At 31.0% G+C, this 21,291-nt stretch overlaps 1 protein-coding gene across 3 annotated transcripts; it reads left to right on the forward strand.

The window, feature by feature from the left end:
- Positions 1-4,368: 4,368 nt before the first annotated feature.
- LOC107407989 (FT-interacting protein 3) lies at positions 4,369-8,458 on the forward strand. Of its 3 annotated transcripts, none has more exons than XM_048465087.2 (3): positions 4,369-4,769; positions 5,275-5,327; positions 5,639-8,458. In XM_048465087.2, the coding sequence occupies exon 3, from the start codon at positions 5,751-5,753 to the stop codon at positions 8,073-8,075; it is 2,325 nt and encodes a 774-aa protein (XP_048321044.2). In that variant the 5' UTR covers positions 4,369-4,769; positions 5,275-5,327; positions 5,639-5,750; the 3' UTR covers positions 8,076-8,458. The 3 variants fall into 3 exon arrangements, with proteins under 3 accessions (XP_048321044.2, XP_015870855.3, XP_015870929.3); XM_016015369.4 differs by having other exon boundaries at positions 5,275-5,314; XM_016015443.4 differs by lacking the exon at positions 5,275-5,327.
- The last annotated feature ends 12,833 nt before the right edge of the window (positions 8,459-21,291 follow it).

Genomic DNA, 21,291 nt, shown 5'->3' on the forward strand with positions numbered 1-21,291 from the left:
CAATTAAACTTCGATACATCAAATTGTAAGATTTGATAAACATTTTAGGATATTTATTTGTTACTTTTAACATTATTCATGAAAATATGCTATTTCTTTGTACAATTTAATGGTTTAAATCAAGTGCAGCATATACACACACATATATATATATATATATATATATTTACATATGTTAAATTGGACAGGAGGGATGTTTTTAATTCTAAACCTTATCGAATGTAGATAATCTCTCATCGAGCTAGTTTGGTTTGGATTAAAGTCCAAATCCAGTAGCCAGCTATAGTACTGGTTTATTGATTAAAGATAAAGCCTTCCTTAGGGAGGCTGATAGGTGCTACGTACTTTTATTTTTGTTAAGTCTATGTGCTGTTACTTTCATTTTTATAGACCAAGGCCCCATTGTAATTTTAAAAAGTTGTTACAAAAATGATTAGTTTTTATTATTAATAAGTAGCTACTTGTTACACGATGTGATAAAATTATTATCTTACAGACTTTTTATAACCTAGCATAAAAATGAAAGTAATATTTTATAATAAAAAAGTTTATTTTAAATTAAACTGATGTGATAGCTGGTTGTATTTTTTTGCACATGACATGCATGTAGAAAAGACATTCATAGATTTCATCCATTGGTTATAATTTCGGGTCATAGTTCAATTAATTCAACCAAAAAAAAAAAAAAAAGTCATTGTGCCCTTCTTTGTAATTTTAAGTATATATTATAACCTCTGATAAAAAGAGATCATGTATATGAAAATGTGCTATATTTTTGTTTTGGTAATAAAATGTGCCACATGTATATGTAACAAGGAAGTATTGTTATTATTTATAGTTGAATATTTTAGTGGTTGGCTATTCACAATTTTTTTTTTTTTTTTTTTGGGTAAATGTGACTAACAACTTAGAAAGTAACATCTTACAATTTATAATAATGCAGCTTTTATATAGTTTTCATTGGTAGTGGGCCACATGAGTGGACCAGTGGGGTCTGGGCTACTTCAAGCCTTCAACCATCATAATATAAGTTTCCCTTTCTTTTTTTATTTTTTATTTTTAATTTTTTTAAGAGAGACTATCATAATGCTTGTAAAATAACTTCTTTAAGAACAAAAATTGTAATTAAGCTTGCGTATTAAAAAGAAAATCCAAACTCATAGCGCGAAAATAAAAATTAGCGTAAATTTGTGCATACAGAACATTGATATACATTGAACTAGAAGGTGTTGAATAAAACATGGTAAACATATTGATTACCGTCATTAGTTAGATGGTGGACGTTTGAATTTTATAATATAAAATAAAGATATATTATCAAAGACAACGAGATGGGCCTTTTGTTTATAAAGGGAAAGAAACAAAATTTGCTAATGGATGTTTAGAGGGGCAAAATTATGAGAGAATAGAAAATGGTCCATTGCATGTTTAACCCACTTCACCTAACGTCCTCCTTTTTAAAATTTCCATTAGGACAAAAACAATGAAAGTTGCTTGGCAATTTCAAAGAAGGCTAAAGGGAATCAATCCCCCATCGAATTTTGTCTGTTTTGGGGTGGAGTTTATTGAGACATCAAAGACAATTAGTAGTTAAATTTGTAGACGGTATAAATTTGTATTACTTGCAATTTTCAAACTGTCCTCACTAAAAGTTATCCTACTTAATATGGTTAGGAAAAATAACACTTAGCCCTAATTAATATGCGTTCTATTGTTTTCGATGGGAAGGTGGGAATAACCCACTCAATAATGTTAAAATCATTTTATCCAAAACTAAAAAAAGAAGTTAAAATCATTTTGTCGAAAACAATTTGGTAAAATCATAAAAATTAATTATTAAAATTTGAATAACTAGTGGCTGTTATCAATATTTTTGTTTTGGGTACTAAAAGGGGGGAGATTTTAACAGTATTTCATTTATTTGCATTTAGTATCATTTATTTAAACACCCATTTTACCAAACTCTTTAAACCTGATCGAGACACCAAAACTCTGCATTTCAACACGATGACTTTATAAATAGTGAGAACCATTCAATAACAAGAACGTATAGCCGTTAAAATTTGAATTTAGCAATAATATCTAAAATGTTCCTTTAAGATTGGAGTAATATATATATATATATACTTCTTTTTTGCCTTATCTCTATCCTATATTATTTTTTTTAGAAAAAAAAGATAGATTTATATATTTGATTCAGTACACATAAAAACTCAAAATATATAATTTTGCCTACAACAGAGATAAAAATAAAAAAATAAAAAAAATGAAATGCAATCAGGTGTTTTTATAATTTACGAAAAGGTTATATAATATTCAACAATGTAATTATTGTTAGGATAATATTAAACTTAAAAAAAAAAAAAAAAAAAAAAACAGAAGGAATAAGGAAAAAGTAAAATTGCTGAAAGCAAAATCTGTAATTGTCACCTGGGACAAATTTTCTTAAATCGATTTTCATTTTTCAGTACCAATCAGGCCCTACGCTACACAATAATAAAGCAAAAAGTTAAAAAGTGAACAAACTGATCACATGACACAAATACCCCTGCAATGTAAAGCTGGATAATCCTTTACTAAATTTTTACTTGTTGACAGAAACAAAACATTCAATCATCATATTTTATAAATTTGAAAATTGTCTCGAATTTTAACAAATTTATTATCTCATATGATCATATGGAACAGCCTAGGCAAGGTCATCTATGCTGCCCTTTAGCCGTTGAAAGCTAGCCAAGCCAAAGCCGTAGAGGCATGCAGCTCAGCTCATTGCCCAGCTGCATGTGAAACTGCAATGTAAAAATGTATAAGCCAAGGGAAGGAATTTCTGACCGTGAAAGACATCTGTAAAGGACAAAGAAACACGAGGCCCGTTTGTCCTCGTACGGCCTTTTATTCCATGACATGCGACCTCATATATCTCCCGTGCAACCAATCCCTATGTGAGACACGTAGATCTCGGTGATGGTTTCTGTTATATACAGTGAACATTTGTCCTCCACATGGTTCTAGGACTAGGTTGCGTCCTCTTTTTTATATTGACACTAATACCGTTCAAAACGCTCCTAACAATTGGGGAAATGTCAATCTACTCCTTCCCTGTACGTTTCTAAAATATCATTTTACTCCTTGTCATCATTGTACTTCTTTGAGATAAGATACTCTCCCCATGCGGTAAAATTATGTCATTTTGCTTTGAATTTATTCAAAATTGAATAAAATGCATGAAAATTATTAAGTAAAACAAAAATGTAAATAATTATTTTCATGGATTTTTAAATAAAAAATTTAGTACATGAATTGAATAAAATGAATACATTTCAGCCTTAGTTAAGAATATATATATATATATATATATATATTTTTTTTTTTTCTCTTTTATGTATTTTTTCTTATAAAATATTAGACCCAAATGTAATCATAAGGTTGTCAATAGTCCTAAAGCGATTAACAAGAAAACTTTAGTTCCACTTTCACATTAACGATTAGAGTTATTTTTATGATTTTAATTACTTTTTAACAAAAAAAATAAGAACTTTAATTACCAGCATTAAATGTAAAACACTTCAACCAAATTTATTCGAGTAGTATTATATTTTTACCGATTTATTTTATGTATTTATGCATGAATAAAATGACTAGCAATTATTGAGGCTTTCCATTGCTTTCTTATTTTTATATTTTATATTTTTGTTATTATTTGGGTAAACGAGGCCGTGCATTGCCGTATAAGAACAAGTGGACCTACATTTACTCACCCAAAAAAAAAAAAAAAAAAAGAAGAAGGAAATAAGTAGGCCTACATTGCCATCTACGAGGCATGGTTTTACTCTAGTATTTTACGATTGCAATGAAAATCATTTTTCACTTTCTTTTATAAAAAAGTATTTTATACAGTAATTGCTTATAAAAATGCTTTCATTCTAAAAACATGAAAATAAATATTTTATAAAATTGATTACTAAATAAATAAATATATATATATATATATATATGTATATATATATATATTTTATAAAATTGGGTATGCAAAAATCGAATATTAAAAACATTTATTCTAAAAATATTTTATACAAAGCTCCAAGGCCATGTTCATCACCGTTGGGGCCCAAAACATGCGCCTGGAACTGGAGCGACCCCATTAGAAAGCCAACTAATCAAAGCATCCAAAGACACTCCAAGAAGCGGAAAAGACATCTTAACGCCGCCAACAAAGGCCAGGGACGTATTTGATATTTCACACATACAAAAATAAAAAGAATAAAATAAAAACACTGTTGGAACACGTGCGATATCCGACCGTAGTTCTACACACGCATGAACCGGCCCACTTCTCCACCCCCACCCCACCTACTGTACAGCAACATGGAAAAGAGAGAGAGAGAGAGAGAGAGAGAGAAGAAAAAGGTAAAACGCAAAAAGAAAGTTTGGAGCTTCTCTGTGTGTGCATATCTCTCCCAGATTCATCAGATCCCAGCCAAAGCAAAAGCCTCTCTCTCTCTCTCTTCACTTTCTCTCTCTACCCCTTCTTTTCAGTTTCTATCTTCTCTAGAGCTTTCTTCACCCTCTTATCACTTTCTTTCTTCTTTGCTCTTTCTACACCATTGAAACTTATCCTTCATGTTTTCATTTTCTTGAGCTTTCTTTCTCTCTCTCCGTTTTGTTTTGTTTTGTTTTTTTTTATTTTTTTTGTTATTGTTTTTGTTTTGAAAATGGGATGTGGGTCGTTTTCTGTAAACACCTTCTGAGTCTTCGTTCGGCCTAAGGAGGTAAATTCTTAACTGAAACTGCTTAAGCATTTTTTCACGTCTCATACATGCACTGTTTTCACTAGGGTTTTACAAGGCTTTCTAATGGTGTCAGAATCCTTCGTCTCTGCTTCTTGTGCTCTCCATTTTGGTAAAAAATAGTTGGGTTTTACTGGGCTTTTTTTTTTTTTTTTTTTTTTTCTCTATTCCCTGGGTCTCTGTTAGGTTTTATGGGAAAGCTGAAGAAAGTAAAAGGAAAACTTTGGAAGTGGAATTGAAAGTTTTGAGCAAATATATGTCCTGGTTAATGTTCTAGTGCTGGATTTTTTTTTTTCCCAATAATGCTTGTTTCTTAAGGTTATTAATATTGGAGACTCGTTTAATTAGAAGCATATTTTCGTTCTTTTTCTCTTTGTCATTTTGCACCAAATTTATCTGCATTTCGGATCTAAGCCACACACCATCTCTCCTCATGTACTGTTTCTGCTTTATTAATATTGAGATATTGTTCTTTCTCTCTTTGCAGTGTTGGAGCATTCAGATCTGGAGTTTGATTTTCTTGAATGGTAGTTTCTTAGGGTCATTCTCATACTATGAACCTTCAAATAGTCCATATATTAGAGATCTAAGATTTCCTTGTTTAGATATTAACAACTTTGAATTTTTGCATTATTATCTCAATATTATTTTGCGTTTCGCTTTAATTTCTCTTCTTGTCATTTTGGCTTAGTTAATTGTGCATCTATAAAAAGCCTGCTTCTTCTGGTTGCTTTTGTGTTATTTATTTTATTTTATTTTTCTTGGTGATATATTTGAGATTTTCCGAATATTTAGGTAAGTCGTTTTACTATGCGGTAACGGCTACTTGACTGTGTTTTCCGATCTTATAGGTTTTGGGGCAAGTGTTTGAATTAATTCAAATTCAGTTTCTCCTGTGATATTATCCAACCGTTCAACTTCAGATTTTTTCCCTCTGGGTATCTGTGGTTTCAAACCCACAAGATGCAGAGACCTCCGCCAGAAGACTTCTCTCTGAAGGAGACCAACCCCCATCTGGGTGGGGGGAAGATCACCGGGGACAAGCTAACCAGCACCTATGATCTCGTTGAGCAAATGCAATACCTCTATGTCCGGGTTGTCAAGGCCAAGGACTTGCCTGCAAAGGATGTCACTGGAAGTTGTGACCCTTATGTTGAAGTTAAGCTTGGGAACTATAAGGGTACCACTCGGCATTTTGAGAAGAAGACCAATCCTGAGTGGAACCAGGTGTTTGCATTCTCGAAAGAACGGATCCAGGCTTCTGTGCTTGAGGTTACTGTAAAGGATAAGGATGTTGTGAAGGATGATTTCATAGGTCGTGTTTTGTTTGACCTGAATGAGATCCCGAAACGAGTTCCGCCGGATAGTCCTCTGGCGCCACAATGGTATAGGTTGGAAGATCGAAAAGGGGATAAGGCTAAGGGAGAGCTGATGCTGGCTGTTTGGATGGGCACCCAAGCAGATGAAGCATTCCCTGAAGCATGGCATTCTGATGCAGCAACAGTAAGTGGAACCGATGGCCTTGCAAATATTCGGTCCAAGGTATATCTCTCTCCTAAGCTATGGTATTTGAGGGTTAATGTTATTGAAGCACAGGACTTGCAACCGACTGATAAGGGCAGGTTTCCCGAAGTCTTTGTGAAGGCTGTCCTGGGAAATCAGGCTTTGAGGACTAGAATTTCTCAGAGCAGGAGTATTAATCCCATGTGGAATGAAGATTTGATGTTTGTAGCTGCAGAACCATTTGAGGAGCCTTTGATTCTAAGTGTGGAAGACAAAATTGCGCCTGGTAAAGATGAAGTGCTGGGGAGGTGTGCAATTCCCCTACAGTATTTGGATAGAAGGTTAGATCATAAGCCTGTAAACACTAAGTGGTACAATCTTGAAAAGCATGTAATTATAGAAGGGGAGAAAAAGAAGGATACCAAGTTTGCAAGCAGGCTACATATGAGGATCTGTCTTGAAGGTGGTTACCATGTTCTTGATGAATCAACACATTATAGCAGCGATCTCCGTCCAACAGCAAAACAGCTGTGGAAGTCGAGCATTGGGGTTCTCGAATTGGGAGTTCTGAATGCTCAGGGGTTAATGCCAATGAAGGAAAAAAATGGAAGGGGAACAACAGATGCTTATTGTGTGGCAAAATATGGGCAGAAGTGGGTTCGAACAAGAACCATTATTGACAGCTCTATGCCCAAGTGGAATGAGCAATATACTTGGGAAGTTTTTGATCCTTGTACTGTCATAACAATTGGGGTCTTTGACAACTGTCATTTACATGGAGGTGATAAGGCTGGAGGGGCAAAAGATTCAAGGATTGGGAAGGTGAGGATTCGTCTTTCCACCCTTGAGACTGATAGGGTGTACACACACTCATATCCACTTCTAGTTCTCCACCCAAATGGGGTGAAGAAGATGGGTGAAATACATTTAGCTGTGAGGTTCACTTGCTCTTCTTTGCTTAATATGATGCACATGTACTCACAGCCGTTGTTGCCCAAAATGCATTATATCCATCCATTAACTGTTAGCCAGCTTGATAGCTTGAGGCACCAGGCCACTCAGATTGTGTCAATGAGGCTGAGCAGGGCTGAGCCCCCATTGAGAAAAGAAGTGGTGGAATATATGCTGGATGTGGGCTCCCATATGTGGAGTATGAGAAGAAGCAAAGCTAATTTCTTCAGGATTATGGGAGTTTTGAGTGGGTTAATAGCTGTAGGAAAATGGTTTGATCAAATCTGCAACTGGAAAAACCCCATTACAACTGTGCTGATTCACATCTTATTTATAATACTGGTCATGTACCCTGAGCTCATATTACCCACAATTTTCCTCTACCTCTTTTTGATTGGTGTTTGGTATTATAGATGGAGGCCGAGGCATCCTCCTCACATGGACACCCGTCTATCCCATGCAGATTCTGCACATCCTGATGAACTTGATGAAGAATTTGATACATTCCCAACTTCGCGGGGTTCTGACATTGTAAGGATGAGATATGATCGGTTGAGGAGTATTGCTGGGAGAATTCAGACAGTGGTCGGTGACTTGGCCACTCAAGGTGAAAGGCTGCAATCTTTGTTGAGCTGGAGAGACCCAAGGGCTACAGCTCTGTTTGTGATCTTCTGTTTGATTGCTGCCATTGTGCTGTACGTTACTCCATTCCAAGTTGTGGCCCTCCTCACTGGATTCTATATTCTGAGACATCCAAGATTCCGTCACAAGCTTCCATCGGTGCCTCTCAATTTCTTCAGGAGGTTGCCGGCAAGAACTGACTGCATGCTATGAGCAAAAAGCCTAAAAGGGGCAGTTAATGAAGAAGATGAAGTACACCATATGGATCTTGTTTGTTTTTCAATGTCTAGCAGCAATGAAGATGAAGACGATGGAAAACCAAGAGCTTTTTATTTGCTTTCAATAGTAGCGGCTGCTGTATGTGGACCTTTTAACCTTCACCTGAAGGTAGTAGATTTTCATGGACTTTCAGTTCATTTTCTCGGCTACAAGATTTCTGTTTCGAACTTGACTTCTTGTTAAATCAATCCATGTCATTTGTAATTTTTGTAGGCTGTGATTGGAATTAGCTTATGTGTTGAAGCTTTTATCTCTCTGCTTTATTACGTTTTTAGTAAATTTAATCAGAATGGGAATTTTGGCCCTATTACATTTTCTGTGACTGATTAAAAACTCTTTTCCGCTTTATCTCATGCTTCTCTTTAGTTATTTTTCTTTTTTAAAAAAAAAAAAACCAAGTTCATAAATCAGAATCTACTACTTGGTGCCTTTCATATATATATATATATATATATATATATACAAATATTGAAATCTTGGAGAGACAGACGACCAACTACTTTGTGGCACATTAAATTTGTACATGTGTTTGTGGTTTGGTATCATGGATAACGAAAAGGTGCATTATTTATTTATCAAAAAATAAAAATGAAAAATTGAAAAAGTGCATTATTTAATATATTGGCCATGTGGAATTTGGAGACAAGGATTGGATAGAGAGAGTATGGTTAAACAACTCCTACTACTTACATTAAATGAATAAATGTTTATATGGACATTGTTGTGTTTTGGATAGTGACACATACATTTAACTCGATACTCCTGTTGCGCCCGACCATCTCTATCTAGCTATCTTATTTATTAATTGAAGTTAGTTTTATTTAAACTCCAAGACCAGACAGAGATTCACCCCTTCCGCAATTATTGGGGTTCTGTAAATCTTGTTCTGATAAATAAAAATAAAATAATTGTTATCACATTATTTATAAAAGCTAATTAAATGAAGTGATCAGCAAATGTTTTTATTTTTTTTAATTTTTATTTTAAGAAAATACATAATAAAGGAATAAAAAAACCAATTATAATCTATCTAAGATTTTTCATGTACTCAATTGATATTTATGGTTGGGTGTGAATTATATTTTTTACTTTATTTTTCCAAGATAGGTCCCATAGCCCCAAAAAAAAAAAAAAAAAACGAGGATGCTGACCCTGCTCGGCGCTTTGCTGGTGAGTGACCGACCCATTGAACCAACCCAAGCTAGTGGGAAAGCTTTTAGTGTTAAATGACCAAAATGCCCCCCAAATGGTAAAAAATAAAACAGATGCCGGTCCGGCTCATCAGGCAGTGGTCCAAGTCCAAGTGGGGCTCGGGTTAAAAGTGCCCTCTATAGCGGAGCCCTGTCTGATATTCAAGAACAAAAATTTGACTGCTCCATCAACACCACCACCAAAATATTAAAGCCTCTCTCTCTCTCTATGTTTCTTGGAATTCTTGGCTGCTTTCTTTCTTCTAGGTAGGTGGGGACCACCTCTCTTCTTTCTTCTACCTTCTTTACAGTTACAGCCTGTAACCAAATTTCTTTGCTTCTTATTTTTTATCTCATTTTGTATTTCTTGAATACAAATTATCTTTTTCAAATAATATTATGTTTCTTTATTTTATTTTTAATTCATTTTTCTTTTATATAGTTGAAATAGTGGATCAAAATTGAACCCTCAACCCAAATGTCTAATATGGCTATGAACGTTGTCCAAAACAGGGCAAGGAAACCGAGTAGTAAGTCTTTACAATTATATGGTAGTCCAGTGGCTTATATAAAGGAGAAAAGCTAAGGCCTTTTGGGTCGATCTAGATTCCACACATTGTACTTTTTTGGATTGAAAAGATGGGTATATCCCCTTCTTATCAGTCCTTTGCCTCCAGTGAACCCCTGGAAATATTATGGACGACCCCACCACTCTTCTACACCAATATTACATTCTTGGCCATACATTTATTCCATACACATACGATGCATCCACATATGTATGTATAAAATTTTAACTACTGTGCATCATTGGAATTGGAATAATATATCTCATAAATTAAATAACTAATATTACATATCCACATAAAATTTGTGTACTTGCTAAAATATATATATATATATAGTGTTCTTTTCCTTTTCCTTAACATAATGCATCCTAATACTTGAAATTTTCTAATATAGGGGTACGGGCTGTATGATATTCCATTATTCCTTCCCTATAAACCTAAATCTTATAGGAAACAAAAGATAAAACAAAAGTTTAATATAATAATAATAAAATATATATATTTGGGTGCAAGAGGGGTTGGTGGATGATTTGACAATTGAGCTAGAACAATGTCTTATATATACATAGAATAGTATACGTTATTGTGAAGATATTTAGTACAAATCTATTTCTTAGAATGAATGGAAAATGTTATTGAAAACTTTAAACTAAACACTTGACATTCCTCCTCTCTTCTGTCCTTCAAGAGTTAATAAATTTATAGACTTTTAAACGTACTGGCTTTTGTCCAATCTTAAAGTGAATTCAATTTTATTTTTTTTTTAATAATGAAATGGGAGTCCTAATCAGTGTTCTAAAAGACGTAAGACGTCACAAGGCGGCAAGGTCAAGCTTTAAGCCTTACGAGCTTAGACATGCCTAGGCGAAGCCTAGACATGCCTAGGCGAAGCCTAAACGTGAAAAGGCGTTTCACAATTATATTATTTTTTTAATTATTATAAGGTTACTAAATAAACAAAATAATTCATACTTTTAGTGTCAAAATATATATATGTTTATATTACTTTTGTATGTGCAATAAATATAAATTAGCATGTATTCGATCATAATAGATTTATGGAAATTCATGTTTTTCAAGTTTTCAACAACAGATTAGTTTCAAAACATATATATTACAGATCTACAAGTACCTAATAATTCATAAATTAATATATACTTTAACTATTAGCATAATCTATCTCTTGTTTAATTTTTTATCGGATTCCAATTCAATATTTACATCTTCATCCAACTCATCTTCCCTGCCAACCAATTCAAAATCATTTTCCTCGAACTCTCTAATTTCAACTTGAACATTTCTAAAATCTTTTTTAGGTGGTAGCATATCATTCTCTATCTCATCATCATCTTTATCATCATTGCAACGTTCTGCAATCCATGATTGTGCATTACTAGCATCACTTGCTAGTAGAGTCTTTAATTTATTACTCTTTTTTTTCTTATTCATTTTTTTTGTTTAAGAAAAAAAAACTTAATCTTAAAAAAGTTTCAATTTTTTAACAATATTTTTTATTTTTTAATTTCTTATGAATTGTTTTTTAACATTTTTTAAAAAATAATCTTAGAACAAAAAAAAAAAAAAACCTTTGAACAAAAAAGCTCACACCTTTTAGTGCCTAGGTGCACATTAGACGGTCAATACAGCGTTGACTGTCTTTTTCTAAGTCTTGCTATTATGCGAAAGATTATCTAAAAATATCATGCCTAGGCACGTTTAGGTGGTGCCTTTTTCCCTTTTTTAGAACACTGGTTCTAACAATGCTAATCAATCCAACATCTATTAAGAAATTCATAATAATAAACTAAAAGTTGGCTTGATTTTCATTATATTTATTTTGTTATCGGTAATGGAAGGTGATACTAACCATCACATTGGGCTGATTGACATAGATGGCCCAACAACTCCTGGAAAATTACTGTATCATGGCCCATTTCCAAGATTTTTACTAGAACTTCAATTTAATTAAGAAGGATAAACTTCAATTGTTTCAACAAATCTTAAATATTTTGCTTATCCAAATATATATATATATATATGTACAATTTGTAGAATAATAGACTGAAGTTGTCTGCTTAAACCAGGCAAGTTATTGGGTCAGATCAAACATATCATCCATCTTTGAGTTTTGGTTTTAAAATCTGAAAGCGAATTTTTTTAGTACATGAATAAACCAAGGTTAAAACTTAAATGTTCAAAACCTTCTCATGGAAGAAATTAAGGAATAAACAGGTGCGCAACAAGTCCGAAATAAAGTACATTCGGGTTGAAAAATTCTATAAATTAGACGAAATTTCTTTAGATAGGGTAAAGTTTTCTTTGTTTGACCATATAATAAATATATTTTTTTCCAACTTCTTTTTATTACCAAGTAGAGAAAGATAACTCACACATTTTCGTTGGTTTCTGATCAATCAAACGTTCGTCTAAGGAAACCATTAATTATACCATTTCTCTATCCTGAAATCTTGGTAGTCAAAAGGTACAGATATTATCAAATAACATACATTAACTTCGTTTGAAAATAAATTAAGATACAGTTGAAATCGACAGGGAAAATAGAAAATAAAAGTACATAAATTTTCATTGTTCGATTAGAAGAAAATCGTAAGAAATGTCTCCGGTGGCTTTGTTTTTCAAACTTGAAAGGTTAAAAAGAAACTTGATGGCTCGTGGTTAGAAAACAAATTGCACATTTCAGAAAATGTGGATCAGGTGTAATGAGGAACTTACTGTGAAAACAATGGAATATTGGCAGCAAATTGTTTTCAAAATCCTTAGTCAATAAACCAATTTCTTCTACTTCTACTTCGGCAACTTGTCAAGCAAAGCATAGTCAAGATAAGGTCAGCCCCGTGCAACCATTAAACATGCTCTAATAAAGTCATATAATCATTTGACTTGGTCCATACGTGTAAGTTTCACACACCCTTTTTTTTTTTTTTTTTTTTAATCCTCCAAAAAACATCCTTTTCAATTTTTTAAAAATATTTAATGTTTTTGTTAATTTTTTATTCTTATAAAACTCTAGCAATAGAGGTGGAAGAAGATATATGATGATTTATCCGTTAATAGCTTAAAGTTTTGGAAAAAATGATAATTGGTTGAGCGGAGCTGCAAACCAATGAGCCATAAGAGTTCCTAGATAAGAGAGCAGGAAAGGAGTCAGAAGCGGTTTATCTAACTTGGACCTAAGCGAAGATGGGAAACTGCTAATGGTCAAGCCAAAACAGAATGAAACCCCACACATTCAATGTTGTTGTCAGCAGAGAAAACAGAAAAAAACCCTAGGGAATATCAAGATTTTCTATTTTTAGAAACTGCAAAAAGGAGGCTCATAGTGGGGACACAATTGTAAAAAATATTCTTGGACATTGTTGATAAAGATTGGAGTTAATTATTAAAGCCCATATTCCCACTCCTTCCCTAAACTTCTCCATTTCAAAACCAAAAAATACCCACATTACCTATGCCAAATTTAGCAATTTCTTTTTGTGAAAAACTTCACCGACCAAAACACAAAAAATATAATAAAAATTTGTTCCTTGGTGGAGATTCCTTGCCAGATTAATTTGCCTTTTTGGCTAAAAAAGGATCTTGGTTCATAGATACGTATTGGGTTTGGAACTTGAGGCAAGGCAAGGAAAGGAAGACCCTTTCTTATCTCTTTTGCTTAAAAGGCTTTTCAGTCGTTTATATCATAACAAAATTTGCCCTTTTTCTAGTTAAAGGATAAACTCCGAGCACGAGGAGGCTTGTTGGCAATGCGGCTATCATTCATTCCAACTGTCTTCTAGTAAAAACCATTCTCAATTTCCTTTCAACTTCTTTACCCGTTAGAACCTTTTTGTGGCCATGGAAATTGGATAATATTGGGAATTCCCCTCCTTTCCCTCCCCTAATTAACAATAATAAATAATATAAAGTTCAATTGAAGAAGTGTTATATTTAGTAAGAATTTTTGAAAAAAAAAAAAAGGGAAAATTTCTGCCATGTTTGGATAAATCCTGGAAGGTAAAAATTGTGGACTTAAAAAGGACAGAAAATGATTCCTTTCAAAAATATATTATTCCAAAATTCTCTTGAAAATTGATTATACATATATATGTATATATGTAGTTGTTTATATAGTTTTGGATATTTTATTAAAGATAAATTGAGTCTCAATTTTAAAATATAAATTAATTTAATTACTTGTAAGTTTTAAATCTTTTAATCAAATACCAACCAAAAAAAAAAAAAAAACTTAAAAAACTGATCTCCATAATCAGATTCTTCCAAATTTTTACCATTCTCAAATGAAGCGTAAGAAAATAGCCTAGTCTATAAGAGAGAAAAAGGAGGGTAAAAAGAAGAGCTTGAAAAGAACAGCCTACTAGCTAGTACCAATACATGATTAATATGGAAAAAAAAAAATAAATAAATAAAGCGAATACACATTCCCATAGTTGCACTTATATAATTAGGAATGGACCAGAACATCTTCGTTAAGTGTTTAGGCTCTTTAAAATATATATATATATGTATACATATGCATAATTTTAAAATTCTTATATGCATAATTTTTAAATTCTAGTGATTCCATTGCCTTCTTCATTATAATTTGTCTCTAAATTAAACATATAATTTAGGAAGGTGTCCTCACTAATTTACAAGATAAAGCAAGAAAAATAACTTTAATCAATTTGATTAATTAAGATTCAAATTATTTGGGGCTGGTTCGTTGCATAGAACATACATAGATATTATTAAAGTAAGGGAGCATAATTAATTGATCAATTAGTGGTAGATTTAGCCTCTTAGCATATATAGTGACATTGGATTTCATCAATTATTAGTTTAAGAACATAATAGTGCACAAATATATATTATTATATACATTAAAACAAACTAACAATAAAGGTATACATAGAAGATGAGCATATGTATTCAACGATCTTACTGTGCAAATTACCGAAAGGAAGATTTCCACATACCTATATATATAGACACACATGTATTATATATAGTGAGCTTATACGGTATAGTATATATACTACCTCATGAATTTCCTTATAGAAAGTTGGCTATAAAATACTAACAAAAATAACCCCATTATAGAACATTCCTACTTAAGGGGCTAGCTAGCTGCAAGATTGGGCTAATAATTGACATATATCTCTTTGGTTATGGTGTTGTTTAACAACTTAATTTCTACGGATTCAATTAAATACATAACCAATTAAATAATTCATATATAGATTATACAATAAACTAAAATTCAATGATTTTCTGTTTTTTATTAGTAGACCAATGAATGGATGATGGAGCTGCCCCTTTAGAAGGTCTACCTTTGAATATGTCAGAATTGTATAACATCGATCTGAGACAATTGCGTGCTTCGAAAATGAAAAAGATTGTTGCCAACATCATGGAATTTTTGAAATGTTAAAGTGCTCAGCCTCTTGGAACGATAACATGTAGACCTTTTCTTTCCATAGTCTTCGCAGACTCTCCAAATTATTTGTGGTGATATAATTGATTTGCAACCAATGAAACCCAACTAAAAAGATGTGCTTAGTTGACCTAAAGTACATTTCTAATTAAAAAGTCAACGATAAAAATATTCAACTTATTGCTTGAAATAAAAAATACTCATCATAATTATAGGTAGCATTAGTGGGATATGCTGCATTTAATTTAGAAATAATTAATTTTTGAGAGAATAAGTTTGATACATTGAATGTAATCAATCTGGCTAATATTAAATCTCAAATCAATATTTAAATATCCAATACAATCTACAGGGACAATGAAGTTTTTTTTTTTCTTTTTTTTTTTTGACATGTATATAAAGACTTTTACTTTTATTTTTATTTTTATTTTAGAGAGAAAGGCATAATCAACTTTAGTTTAAATATTTCAAATTTATATAGTTTAATAAATTATTGAATAATTTTAGACCTAAAAGTGCCATCCAACTTCTCATGTACGTAATAAAACTTTCAAAGAAAAATCTTTTAAACTATGCAAATATTTAATGTTAAAATGATAACAGTTATATAAACATTATTAATTTGTTTTCAAAAATTATTTTAGATAATTACGTTCCTTTATATTATTTAAAACATGTATGCATATAATATAATTTTTCACCGAGTGCCTATAAGATGCAACATATATGATATATATGATAAACCATGATTTGTAAAATTTCCAGAACGGCTATAATTCAGTTACTATATATATATATATATATATATTTCTTTTCTGATAATATTGAAAATAAAAGATTCATATTCAGATTATTGTTTGAGTATACAATGATTTTAATTTGCTGGGAAGAGAAGTTATTATTAATTGGAATATGATCACTGCAAATTTTTCTTCAACAAAACAAGTATGTTGTACAAAAAATGAAAGATTCCGAAACGACTTTACAGAATAAATATAACGAAAGCTACTAATACAAATTGATATGCATATATATGTGGCGTAACATATTCAATATATATATATATATATATATATATGGCGTAACTGCTTGTAACTGCTTCTTAGGGGAACAATGTACGGAGCTACTTGTTACTGCTTCCTTTGCTGGACTTTTTTAAAACCAAATTGTGATATTTAAAATCTTTACCAAAGAGATAAGTAATTAATAATTGAAAATTAAACTAGTACAGTAAAAGTTAAACCATATAAATTAATCAATTTAAAAGTACAGAAACACAAATCTGACTAGTTAATTAACTCGAAGCTCGCATACATAATCTATTTTACAACTAATTTGCAAGTGAATAACACTTAACTATGTATATATATATATATATATATATATATATATATATATATTTCCAAAAAAAGTAGTCATTTAACAAAATTAATATCTTGGTAGAAAATCCATAAAAATAAATAAATTGTAGTTTGCAAAATACAATGTATATTATTAATTTCAAGTTTGGAGTTTTGGATCATATATATGTGCACCAGGAACAGAATAGAATTAAAAATATTAAAGTGCTAAATGTTGAGATTCGATGTTATTATATTATACAACGTCTGCGAAATGATCCAGATTCAGATTTTGGCACAAAAATTTGGAGATTATGAACATTTTAGCAAATCACGGGCTGCTTTTTAAAGAGGTTCATTTGGCCTTTTACGTCGTTTTCAAGTTGGAAATGTCGGCTCAGCCAACAGAGAAGGAGTTGGTGAAAACCATAGCTACTTGAATGGCCCGAATAAACTAGAAGAGACCAATATATACGACATATATATATATATATATATATATATAGTTGTTTACTTTGTGGATTTGTTTGGATATATATACCTAATCCCATATAATTTGTTTTCTTTCCTTTTTTATTATTATTATTATTATAAAATTTAAATTCAATTTGTCTGTTTGAAAGGGAAGGCAACTTGAAGTTGGATTGTGCTGCAGAAGAACCAATTGACATTAAAATACAGATTCAAACCTTTTATTTGAATATTTAAATTAAAATATATATATATATATATATATATATATATATATATATGAGTTTGATATAGTAAATAATTTAAAGATTATGGAAAATAACCATTTACAGTTATCTGATTATACAAATTATATATATTTGACATATATAAATATTGTCTCTCATTATATTAAACCTTATATATATATATATATATATATACAATATTTACATTTTATATTTGTAGGGTTTGTTCATGTTTCTCTCCTTGTCTTTCTACATCAATTTTTAATACTTCAAATAACCTAATTAATTGTTATAAAAAAAAAAAAAAAAGCCATCATAGTTTCTCTGATAATGACAGTCCATATTTAAAAGTAATAATGCTCAACCAACTGGTATGATGCTCATTTATTAATCTTTAGGAAATAATATATATATATATATATATATATGTGTGTGTGTGTGTGTGTCTGTGTGGAAAATATATATTTGGTTACATAAATTTCTATCTAGTCAATATACCTAAAATATTCATATATATATGAAACTTATACCATACATTAATTTATACCATCGAAACTTAATTGGTATTGTACTTGTGGTATATATTCTTAATATTGCTGTCACTATTTATGATCATCATGTTATAGATATGCACATGCTTTTGATCTAAAAGTTGGACACGGTCTTTTTTTGATGATCAATCAGGTCATATATATTTTTTAAGGTGAGCTGATATTGCACAGGTGGATATGACACTGCCGTCTCGCTTAAAAATTCATTCATATATTTTTGCCAAAATGATGATCATATGCTAATGCTTATAGACTAACAAATATTGCTTTTATAAAAATAATTTAAAAGGTATGTCAATTATATTAATATTACATAGGTGCCTTAAATTTTATTAAACATATTACTTAGATTTTATATGATCTCACCTATCAAATAAGTGGACTTTCTTATATCACTGTTTTTGACTTTCCTTTAATTTTAGTCCCATATCTGGCCAAGCCTCAATTTAAAGTGGAGATCGACTGTATGATATATGACTAAAAATTTTAAGTCATGATTATTTCCGCCACTTAAACTGTTCGCAAATTACCAATCCAGTATACATTTTTGAAACTCATAAGAACTCCATTAACTACTTTAAAGTAACATTGAATGGAAAACAGAAATGCAAGAGGAAATCAGGTAATTTTTTGAGTTGTTTTACATTGGCAGCTTGAGTTTATACATTAGGCTTTTTATTTTATTTTATTTTTCTTTTTCCAAGAAAAGTTTATAATAAGCTTAAACGAGGATTTCTATAGAGAGAAAGTTGATCATATAATACAAGTTAGGGAATGCAAAGTGAGCCACTTGTTAAAGCATCGGCTCGTTTAGGAAATAAGGTCAAACTTCTAAAGCTGCTTAAATTAAAAAAGTAACCTGAACTTATTAATCTTTATAAATTGCAAATTGAAAATTTTTATCTTAAAACTAGCTACTCTATTTATTTTTAAAGTTTTAATCATATAATTTATGTTAGTAAATTGACGTTTTTAAATTATAAAATAAAGTTAGGGATTGATTTGAGTTTGCAACAGATGAACTAGTCAAAGTAACCACTAACCACTGATTATTTTTTTGGACATGAAGGATTAATTGATTAATGAGTTTAGCTGAAAAAAAAAAAATGAAAACATTAAATGAGTTTAAAGTAGGTTGTTTTCTTTTTTACCCCCCCCCCAAAAAAAAAAAAAAAACAAAACATACACATACGCAAAGTAGTTGAGTTTCCTTCTTGAAAATTTAACACGATCTTAATTATTTTCTTTCTGGAAAGGAACACGATCCAATTTGATATGTACTTTATTTTACGGAAAATTTGATAAATAGTTTGTACCAGGTTTATCTCTTGCTTAGCTATGCTAATTTGTCTTATGAATTAAAGTTTAAAGTCTTAATTATAGCTTTCTGACTTTCTAATTTCATCACAAATTTTCAGCTGCCTTTTTTCCTGTTGTGATCATATATATTGAATATCACAATCCATAACAAGTCTATTTATTTAAAAAAAAAAAACATTTCAAGAAGGCTTAAAATAATAATAATAATAATACGAAACATGTAGTACGTTTATCAAAAAATTGGGTGCTCAGATCAATAAATGTGCAAATGTATTAATCAATATTGGAATTTGCATCCTTTTCTTTGCAGTTAGCAGGCAGTCCTTATTTTCGGAGTGGTTGGAAAACCGGGAGTTAAAAAATCGCGGGAAAGGTGGGGGCCGGTCTCGGTGGGTCCCACACTAAAACCTTCTGACAAAGACTTCCCCAGGGTTCCGATATCTCTCAGCCGTTCGATCCTTTCTAAGTTTGCGAAAACCTGATCGGATGGGTCCCACTTCCCAACGATTTACCAAAACATGAATAGGACACGGCTTCGACACGTGTCGCATGGTCAACGGTCCTACATGCTTCCTTGGTCGACAGCTGCCTCTGTAGCAAGTATTTAATAATAATAATGAATAAATAAATTAACAAATATAAAGTAAATTATTAAAAAAAAAAAAAAAAAAAAGAGAAAAGAAAAGAGAAAGTCACGGTAACATTACTACCCCTGAGATTCGGTAACGGCTTTTGAAACAAGAAAATTGGCCTTTGGGGCTTCTTATTTGCCAATACATTTTGGAATTAATTTCATAACTCTTTGGAAGAACTATTTTCTCTTTTTGGATATATGAAACTCGGAGCTGAAACTGAAGTCAGGCTTCAAAATGTTTGTCAATTTATTATTTCAGTTCAAAATTTTACACTCTCGGGGGAATTTTTTATTTTTTTTTAAAAACAAAAATGCTTATAAAAATTCTTTAAACCAAAATTGGATTCAATAATATATTTAACAGCAACTTCTAACTAACTAGGAACAATAAATTAAAGAAGACCTGATTAGTTCTCTCAAATTCATTAGTTTGATTTTAAACAAAATTTTCTTGAATAATATTTGCTTTTGATAATCGGGACAAGACAAGCGATTAGTTTTGATTCTATATGACATTTGAAAAGCTGATTTGGGGTAAAGCTACTATAAATTATTGATTAAAAAAAAAAAAGTGTAGAAATTTCATTAGAAAGATTCAAACCAAATCAATTTTGAAAACTACATCTTAAAAGTGCTTTACGATTAATTAACGAATGCAACTTGAATACTACAAGAATTAATGTACGTAAAACTCAGCATCAAATGGTTACTCGAAAAAAAAAAAAAAAAGTGACTTCCAAATTCATAAATTTATACAGTTTACATTAAGGTTACATCAACTTGCCGCTAGTTTTTGTTATGGAGCTGCCGATTATGCGATGAGAGACAAAGTTCTCATTTTCTTTTACCTAAAAAAATGGTTTATAATCAGCAATGTAAAATGTAAAAGTGCTTATGAATTATTTGCTTTACTAGAGAGCCCACAATCATTTAGTTACACTCTTTTTCGTATAATTAACTTCAAATTTTGGACCATATATACATGTATTTCATATTTTATTAACATTTATTAAGCAACATAAAATTGTTAATGAAACATAGAAGATCGATCAATCAAACTGTAAAAACTTTTCGTTGAAGCATTCCCTAACCTTTTATATATGTTTTGCTAGTTTTGCAAAAATATCTCTGTATTTTATGAAACTGCAAAAAATTAAACACACTTCACATTTAATTAACATTTTTTTGTTGCAGCATTCATTTTGTATGAAAATATAAAAATGTCAACTATTGTTTAATTGATTACATTAGATGGAAAAAGATGGTGACTTACAAATATAAAATTAAAAGAAATTGTGCGCTCATTAATAGTTGAAATCAAAAACCAAAGATGAGGGTGTTTTAACAATAATCTTTTTAATTTAAATACAAAGCATTATGTAAAACTAACAAATTAGAAGGGGTATTACTGTAA

Source organism: Ziziphus jujuba, chromosome 11 (assembly GCF_031755915.1).
Source record: "Ziziphus jujuba cultivar Dongzao chromosome 11, ASM3175591v1".
NCBI classification, from domain to species: domain Eukaryota; kingdom Viridiplantae; phylum Streptophyta; class Magnoliopsida; order Rosales; family Rhamnaceae; genus Ziziphus; species Ziziphus jujuba.

What these genes read in the sequence shown, in the direction of transcription:
- LOC107407989 (XM_048465087.2), top strand. Translation starts at nt 5,751, where the DNA reads ATGCAGAGACCTCCGCCAGAAGACTTCTCTCTGAAGGAGACCAACCCC.